The following is a 10000-nucleotide window of genomic DNA, read 5'->3' as shown; positions in this document are numbered from 1 at the left end:
CTCTCTCTTTCTCTCTCTCTCTCACTTTTTTTTTAACATACGATACATACTTGTCTCCATGTCAGCCTGATTACATGAGTATATCCATTCAAGTTTTTTTTCGGATCACAGATAGAATTATTAGTAACACTGTCTTACTTACATAGTCCAGAAATACGTCCTGTGGGGACCAGTCTTCCCTCTTGGCATCTGAATTGAGGGCAGAAATCGTTGGTAATTTCGTTTTGGCGATAACCCTTGCCTTGGAAGGTGCAAACTGCAAGGGGTAGATGCCATTTTTTTTATTTAGGTTGTCCGGACAAGCAATAGGACTGTGCAAAACTAGTGGTCTCCTTAGAGAAACCCATTTTACTGTGTAGTTATGGAAGAGATCTTAACAGACTAGGGTTTAAGACGATTGGGTCGGTATTTGTAATTAAACCTTCTTATGTGCGAGAATGACCTAAGGTTGGTAGTGTTGAAAGATTAAAGGGAACTAGTGTGGATCTCTGGAACTGATTGAAGAAGTAACCCGTATAAAAACTATGAGCATGTTCACTGTGGAAACGGGAGACTTTGAAATGAACACGTTGAACACCTACAATAACTTGATAAAAACATTATTTTTCCTTTAGGGTTGTAGCCTGGTTAATAATAATAATAATAATAGTAATAATAATAATAATAATAACAGCATTCTTTAGATATTCAAAATGAATATTCCTCCTCACCTGGTAAAGTCGCGTTCAAAATATGAACTTCGTTTTCAATGAGAGTTGCTACAACGTTAAGGCAGTCTGTGATGTTGGCTTTGTCGCACACGCATAGGTCTTGAACACAAGAATCTGGAACGCACGATCAACTGAATGAGATAGAGGGCATAAACTTATATATATATATATATATATATATATATATATATATATATATATATATATATATATATATATATATATATATATATATATATATATATATATATATATATATTTTTATAGGTAGTGGGTTGGCCAAGGCACCAGCCACCCGTTGAGATACTACCGCTAGAGAGTTATGGGGTCTTTTGACTGGCCAGACAGTATTACATTGGGTTCTTCTCTCTGGTTATGGTTCACTTTCCCTTTGCCTACACATACACCGAATAGTGTGGCCTATTCTTTACAGATTCTCCTCTGTCCTCATTCACCTGACAACACTGAAATTACCAAACAATTCTTCTTCATCCAAGGGGTTTACTACTGCAGAGTAATTGTTCAGTGGCCACTTTCCTCATGTTATGGGTAGAGGAGACTCTTTAGCTAAGGTCAGCAGCTATTCAAGGAGAAGAATAATCCAAAATCAAACCATTGTTATCTAGTCTTGGGTAGTGCCATAGCCTCTGTACTATGGTCTTCCACTTACATGGGTTAGAGTTTTCTTACTTAATGGTACACTCGAGCACCCTGTTGCATCTTGTTTCTCTTCCTCTTGTTTTGTTCACGTTTTTATAGTTTATATAGGAGATATTTATTCTAATGTTGTTACTCCTCTATAAAATTTTATTTTTTCTTGTTTCCTTTCCTCAGTGGGCTATTTTCCCTGGTGGAGCGCCTGGGCTTATAGCATACTTTCTCCGACTAGGGTTATAGCTTAGCAGTTAATAATATATATATATATATATATATATATATATATATATATATATATATATATATATATATATATATATATATGTATCCTGTATATATATATATATATATATATATATATATATATATATATATATATATATATATATATATATATATATATATATATATATATATATATATATTATCATCTGTGACGTTACACGTTAGCTCATAAGGACGGTAATGACAAGTCAAAAGGAAAATTCATCAAGCCCTGAGAGCGGCTTTTACTTGGATTCCATAAATTAACAGTTACCTACGATTTTCCTAATAATAATAATTATAATGATATCAATAATAATAATATTAATAATAATAACATGACACTGAGAATAAGGGAACAAAAACACATTGATATTTTGTAAAATTTAAAAATAAAAATAAAAAAAGAAGTCCTCTTTCTATTATAATTTGTAATGTGTTTTACAGAAATATTAATGTAGATTTTTCCTATAATAATAATAATAATGATAATAATAATAATAATAATAATAATAATAATAATAATAATAATAATAATAATAATAATAATAATAATAATAAAAATAATGATAATAATAATAATAAAAACAATAATGGTTATAATGATGATAATAATAATATCGGATAAAGTTTAAATTTAATGTGTTCTTCTGGTTGAGTGTTAAGGACATCCGACCTTTGTAGGGATGTACAATAAAAATCATTAAATACCAGTTGGCCAAAGGTTTTAACCTTTGGTTTGATAGGACGTTTAAACTATATATCTTATAACGTGATCATGAGTGGTTCCAGTACTAAAATCCCGAAAAAAAAGAAGATGCAGGGGAAGAATAAGAAAGAAAACTTACGCATCCTATGTTTATAAACATCCCATTCCAGTGTACCTATGCTGCCTTCCAGAGTTTCAGTGCACAGCTCTTCGAAAGTACTTATATCTGTTTGGGTCTTTCCGTCACACAGATCATGCGGCTGGAATATGGAAGGGAATTATTAGAATCTATTTAAGAAGAGAGGAAGAAGAGTGAGGAAAAGAAGAAGAAAAGGTAGACTTATATAATCGTCATATTAAATTCAGTTGTTTTGGAGTCTACAACGATTATCGTTCTTATGAACTAACCTGTTGTGGTCCTAGTTCACATAAGGGGTAATTCTGCGTTGCAGTCTGGTCATAAAAGAATATTAATTGCTTTTTATTTCCATGCAGTGAGTATGAATGTAGGTATATACCCAAAAATCATATTTTCATAATTTACAATATATAATTACATATACATATTCTATTATAGGAAAATGTTCCTATTTGAGTGAGCCGATATGAAAAAATATAAAGATCTGTGACTATTAAAATGAGCATGAAAGAGAATGACTTTACAAGCCAGCCAAACCTTCCATGAGTTTGCAAATGTCGCTAAATCCCCTTGAGTGCCATCTTTCGTGACGTAATCATCGTCCATGACGTCATCAAATGACCCGCAGAGCCCATAGAGCATATTCTTCAAACTAGAGGGGGCATAGACGTTTATAGAATATCGACTATACTCCACCTGAAAGTGATTCAAAAATACTTTCGATGTTATTATGCAACGAAAGAGAGGAATCTGACTTGGACTTTCACTTAGAATAGCGATGAAACAATGAAATAAGTACTTTCGATGTTATTTTGCAACGAGAGGGTGAAATCTGACTTCGATATTCACTTATAATAGCGATAAAACAATGAAATAACGATATTTTATAGAAAAAAATGTCATCTAGCTTTCTTAAAAACTAACGGGGTTTTAAATATGTAAAAAAGACTTTGTAGATATTGCAAAGACATAAGCTAATGAATCTTTTTGAGATATAAAACCTTAACAATAGTAAAAAAAAAGGTGTTTAATATAAATTTGCGACCAATAATATTAATTAGTAGACATCCAAAGCATCTTAATTTGCCTGGAATGAGGATGTGAATTAATTTGGAGTGGTACACGCAACTAAAAGCAATAGTAAAATGTTTAATGATTTTTTAAAATTTGATTTCCAATCTAATTAGAAATGAAAAAGCTGTCATAAATCCATTAATGTCTGCTTTCTATTACCAACCTTGGGATCAGAGCCCCAAGCTAAACCACTCAAAAACAATAGCGTCTAACCGTCCAGGAATCAAACGCTGGTCCAGGATGCTTGCATGAGAGTGACAATACCATCTAGCCACGAAGAAAGACCTTTATTCGGGGCTAAATGGTATTATCACTGCCATATAAGCATCCTGGAGCAGAGTTCCAATCCCGGCCGGTCAGATGCTATCGACTTTGAGTGGTTTCGCCTGCGCTCTGATCCTGAAGTCGGTAAGAGAATCTAGACATTAATCTACTAAAATATATGGCTTATTTGAATATGAAAAACACGTCTACATATGTAAAATTAACATATATATATATATATATATATATATATATATATATATATATATATATATATATATATATATATATATATATATATATATATATATATGATGCAGATTCACGTGATATGGCCTTTATCTACATTGAGTGTTGCTTCCCTTGCGTGAATATTTGAAGTAAAATTACAAGGTGCCTGATTTCAATTCCAGTTTCATCTAAAGAGATGCTCATCAAAACGTCATGGGGACAAGCCCACCTGCAAAAGTAACCTCTGAGTAAGAAGCCTAAACTCCCTCGCCGAGATGGAGCTCGAACTGCCGTCCATGTGAATGCAAGACAATCCCGTTATCACTGTACTTACCAGGAGGCATTTCAGTAGAGTCAAGGTTTTGACCATTAAATGGGTTAATGAAAATGTTTGCTTATTGCAATTACTACCACTAACACTACTAATTTTCCTACTTTGACTAATAATCATCGCAATGAAGAAGAAATATATGATTTTCAAGCTCTCCAACACACCATTAAAGAATACCCTATAATATTAAGAAATAATGAAACGATAAAAGAATAAACAAATAAAAGAGTAAACACGGACCAAGGTTTTGAGAATTACGTATGAACACCAATTCTTAGGAAGTTCTATTTCTATTCCTATTTAATTAAGGAAAAAGAAATTACTCCCAAAGCCCTTTAAATAAACCATCAATGACTCCCTTGGGTTGAAATACATCAATAGTTCATAAAAGTTATACCATTAACTGGGAAGATGAAAGAGCGTAGATGCTGTGTCCCTCAAACCATACAATGACGTCATCGCTGGCGAATGCCTCCTCATGCATTTCTCCATTTATCCAAAACTGTAATCGAAATGAAAAGCTGTACGTGGAACTATATTGTCACACAGACTAATAAATTCATGAGTGTGAGCGCGCGCGTCCACAGACACGCACACACACACACACTTATATATATATATATATATATATATATATATATATATATATATATATATATATATATATATATATATATATATATATATATATGTATATATATATATATATATATATATATATATATATGTGTGTGTTTGTTTGTGTATGTATTTAGTAAAATTTGTTATGTTTATGTGTGTAAATTTTTTGAACTGCCCTTAATATTTTTTAATGCCAAAGAGAAGCGTAAAGAATAACGCTGTATCTGCATTAGAGAATGGCCACAATATCAGACAGTAATGACTAAGAAAGGAAATCTTCAACAATAACTACAAAAAATCTCATATTATTGACAGATCATTAAGTGTATCATAGACATTGCAAACTGAATTCCATGAGTATCTTGAAATATTTTATCTTAATTGTTCATTAATATCTCTTGTAGTTTATTTATTTCTTTATTTCCTTTCCTTGCTATTTTTCCCTGTTGGAACCCTTGTGCTTATAGCCTTCTGCTTTTCCATCTAGGGTTGTAGGTTAGCTAATAATAATAATAATAATAATAATAATAATAATAATAATGATAATAATAATAATCATAATAATAGAAATAATAATAATAATATAAACATGAATTTTAGACCTCACATATAGGCAGTTAAAAAGAAAAATAATACTCATAATGAGTAAAATAAGCATTGATTTAATAATACCTGATTTATCTCATCCCCCACGAAATCGACCACAGTTTCGCTCGACACTTTGAACGTGGTGTTGGAAACGCAAGACGGAAAGCTCAGGTAGCCCCAACAGTTAACAAACTGGGAGAATACCCCGAAAGAAGGGTCGTCGCCTGTGCCGTTCTGTGCAATAGAGAAGTTGCAGCGCATGTGCCAATCGAAAGTCGTCCCGTCAAACGTACGGAAATGTGGATCGTCGAAAACAGCACACCTGGAACCTAGGAGATGATGGAAATTGTCTTGTTGTTTTTTATATATATATATATAGCGGAGTTTTACACGGTCGAATGGTTCGTCGAACTTGGTTGTCGAACCTGCTTGTCAAACGGTTCGAAGAGGTGCAGTAGCACTCGTTTGTCGAACGTGTATGCCAAACAGTTCAAAGAGGTGCAGTCGAACTCGGTTGTCGAACCTGCTTGTAAAATGGTTCGAGGAAGTGCAGCTGAACTCTTTTGTCAAACCTGCGTGTCAAACAGTATGAAGATGAGCAGTCAGTCACAATTGCTTAAGGTTTGAGGACAATGAAGCCCCGCCCACAAAAGTCAGGAAAGAAAAAAGTTTTTGAACCGTTCGACGAACGTGTTCGATAACCTAATACCACGTTCACACATTCGAACATCACTTCAAACACTTGCCTGTTGAACAACGTTTGCCGAACCATTCGACTGTGTAAACCCGCCTTAAGACAAGTTGGCCTGTCCCCACACACAACATTGAATATTGTATGGTTAATATTTTGGTCGCATATTAATAAGGCTTATGCTCTCGTGAAATGTTAGAGGTAGTTTTATAAAAAGCTGAGGTAAAAATTTTTTTTTTTCCTAGCAAATAGAAAATACTATTTAGTATAGAATGAACCTGAGGAATTTTAGTAATTACGGTTCCGAGTGCAGTTCTTAGTTGATTAATTCTTTATAACTAGATCTACAGTCTCTATATATTTTTTGACAAATTATTATAATTCTCTCTCTCTCTCTCTCTCTCTCTCTCTCTCTCTCTCTCTCTCTCTCTCTCTCTCTCTCTCTCTCTCTCTCTTTTATAATATACGGTACATACTTGTCTCCATGTCAGCCTGATTACATGAGTATATCCATTCAAGTTTTTTTTCGGATCACAGATAGAATTATTAGTAACACTGTCTTACTTACATAGTCCAGAAATACGTCCTGTTGGGACCAGTCTTCCTTCGTGGCATCTGAATTGAGCGCAGAAATCGTTGGTAATTTCGTTTTGGCGATAACCCTTGCCTTGGAAGGTGCAAACTGCAAGGGGTAGATGCCATTTTTTTTTTTTAGTTTGTCCGGACAATCAATAGGACTGTGCAAAACTAGTGGTCTCATAAAAGAAAGCCATTTCACTGTTTTGTTCTGGAAGAAAGATCTTAACAGACTAGGGTTTAAGACGATTGGGTCGGTATTTGTAATTAAAACCTTCTTATGTGCGAGAATGACCTAGGGTTGGTAGTGTTGAAAGATTAAAGGGAACTAGTGTGGATCTCTGGAACTGATTAAAGAAGTAACCCATATAAAAACTATGAGCAAGTTCACTGTGGAAACGGGAGACTTTGAAATGAAAACGTTGAATACCTACAGTAACTTGATAAAAACATTATTTTTCCTTTAGGGTTGTAGCCTGGTTAATAATAATAATAATAATAATAATAATAATAATAATAATAATAATAATAACAGCATTCTTTAGATATTCAAAATTAATATTCCTCCTCACCTGGTAAAGTCGTGTTCAAAATATGAACTTCGTTTTCAATGAGAGTTGCTACAACGTTAAGGCAGTCTGTGATGTTGGCTTGGTCGCACACGCAGAGGTCTTGAACACAAGAATCTGGAACACACATCAACTGAATGAGATAGAGGGCATAAACTTATATACATATATGTATATATATATATATATATATATATATATATATATATATATATATATATATATATATATATATATATATATATATATATATATATATATATATATATATATAATGTATATATTTATAGGTAGTGGGTTGGCCATGGTAAGAGCCACCCATTGAGATACTACCGCTAGAGAGTTATGGGGTCTTTTGACTGGCCAGACAGTATTACATTGGGTCCTTCTCTCTGGTTACGGTTCACTTTCCCTTTGCCTACACATACACCGAATAGTCTGGCCTATTCTTTACAGATTCTCCTCTGTCCTCATTCACCTGACAACACTGAAATTACCAAACAATTCTTCTTCATCCAAGGGGTTTACTACTGCAGTGTAATTATTCAGTGGCCACTTTCCTCTTGTTGAGGGTAGAGGGGACTCTTTAGCTATGGTCAGCAGCTCCACTTCCATGGGTTAGAGTTCTCTTACTTAATGATACACTCGACCACCCTGTTGCATCTTGTTTCTCTTCCTCTTGTTTTGTCCACGTTTTTATAGTTTATATAGGAGATATTTATTCTAATGTTGTTACTCCTTTATAAAATTTAATTTTTTCTTGTTCCCTTTCCTCAGTGGGCTATTTTCCCTGGTGGAGCCCCTGGGTCTATAGCATACTTTTTTTCCAACTAGGGTTTTAGCTTAGCAGTCAATAATATATATATATATATATATATATATATATATATATATATATATATATATATATATATATATATATATATATATATATATATATATGTGTGTGTGTGTGATCATCTGTGCCGTTACACGTTAGCTCACAAGGACGGTAATGCCAAGTCAAAAGGAAAATCCATCAAGCCCTGAGAGCGGCTTTTACTTGGATTCCATAAATTAACAGTTACCTAAGATTTTCCTAATAATAATAATAATAATAATAATGATAATAATAATAATAATATTAATAATAATAACATGACTGAGAATAAGAGAACAAAAACAAATTGATATTCTGTAAAATGTAAAAATTAAAATATAAAAAGAAGTCCTCTTTCTATTATAATTTATAATGTTTTTTACAGAAATATTAATGTATATTTGTTCCTATAATAATAATAATAATAATAAAAATAAAAATAATAATAATAATAATAATAATAATAATAATAATAATAATAATAATATCAGGTAAAGTCTAAATTTAATGTGTTCTTCTGGTTGAGTGTTAAGGACATCCGACCTTTTTACGGATGTACAATAAAATCATTAAATACTAGTTGGCCAAAGGTTTTTACCTCTGGTTGGATTGGACGCTTAAACTAAATCTCTTTTAACGTGATCATGAGTGGTTCCAGTACTAAAATCCCGGTAAAAAAAGAAAAAGAAGATGCAGGGGAGAAATAAGAAAGAAAACTTACGCATCCTATGTTTGTAAACATCCCATTCCAGTGTACCTATGCTGCCTTCCAGAGTGTCAGTGCAAAACTCTTCGAAAGTCTTTATCTCTGTTTGGGTCTTTCCGTCACACAGATCATGCGGCTGGAATATGGAAGGGAATTATTAGAATCTATTTAAGAAGAGAGGAAGAAGAGTGAGGAAAAGAAGAAGAAAAGTTGGACTTATATAATCATCATATTAAATTCAGTTGTTTTGGAGACTACAACGATTATTGTTCTTATGAACTAACCTGTTGTGGTCCTAGTTCACATAAGGGGTAATTCTGCGTCGTAGTCTGATCATAAAATAATATTAATTGATTTTTATTTCCATGCAGTAAGTATGGGTGTATGTATATACCCGCATATCATATTTTCATAATTTACAATATATAATTACATATACATATTTTATTATAGGAAAATGTTCTATTTGACTGAGCCGAAATGAAAAATATAAAGATCTGTGACTATTAAAATGAACATGAAAGAGAATGACTTTACAAGCCAGCCAAACCTTCCATGAGTTTGCAAATGTCGCTAAATCCCCTTGAGTGCCATCTTTCGTGACGTAATCATCGTCCATGACGTCATCAAATGACCCGCAGAGCCCGTAGAGCTGATTCTTCAAACTAGAGTGGGCATAGACGTTTATAGAATATCGACTGTACTCCACCTGAAAGTGATTAAAAAATACTTTCGATGTTATTATGCAACGAAAGAGAGAAATCTGACTTGGACATTCACTTAGAATAGCGATAAAACAATGAAATAAGTACTTTCGATGTTATTTTGCAACGAGAAGGTGAAATCTGACTTCGATACTCATTTATAATACCGATAAAACAATAAAATAACGATATATTATAGAGAAAAAGGTCATATACCTTTATTGAGAACTAATGGGATATTAAATATGTAAAAAATACTTTGTAGATATTGCAAAGACATAAGCAAATGAATCTTTGTGAGATAAAA

The 10000-nt window shown here is 32.8% G+C and overlaps 1 protein-coding gene across 1 annotated transcript in view; it reads right to left on the bottom strand.

Annotated features, from left to right (window-relative positions):
• LOC137614488 (uncharacterized) overlaps nucleotides 1–10000 on the bottom strand; it is a 73209-nt gene that overhangs the window by 34936 nt on the left and 28273 nt on the right. The window contains exons 14-20 of the mRNA XM_068344290.1: nucleotides 5673–5917; nucleotides 4777–4881; nucleotides 3017–3175; nucleotides 2749–2793; nucleotides 2480–2600; nucleotides 711–824; nucleotides 143–256 (exon numbers count right to left, since the gene is read on the bottom strand). Coding sequence (XP_068200391.1) covers nucleotides 143–256; nucleotides 711–824; nucleotides 2480–2600; nucleotides 2749–2793; nucleotides 3017–3175; nucleotides 4777–4881; nucleotides 5673–5917 — 903 coding nt within the window. The remainder of the gene's footprint in view (nucleotides 1–142; nucleotides 257–710; nucleotides 825–2479; nucleotides 2601–2748; nucleotides 2794–3016; nucleotides 3176–4776; nucleotides 4882–5672; nucleotides 5918–10000) is intronic.

The sequence above is a fragment of the Palaemon carinicauda genome, chromosome 20 (genome assembly GCF_036898095.1).
Source record: "Palaemon carinicauda isolate YSFRI2023 chromosome 20, ASM3689809v2, whole genome shotgun sequence".
Classification (NCBI taxonomy): Eukaryota; Metazoa; Arthropoda; class Malacostraca; order Decapoda; family Palaemonidae; genus Palaemon; species Palaemon carinicauda.
Note: the sequence above shows the minus strand (reverse complement) of the source record. Positions and strands in the feature narration are given on the sequence as shown.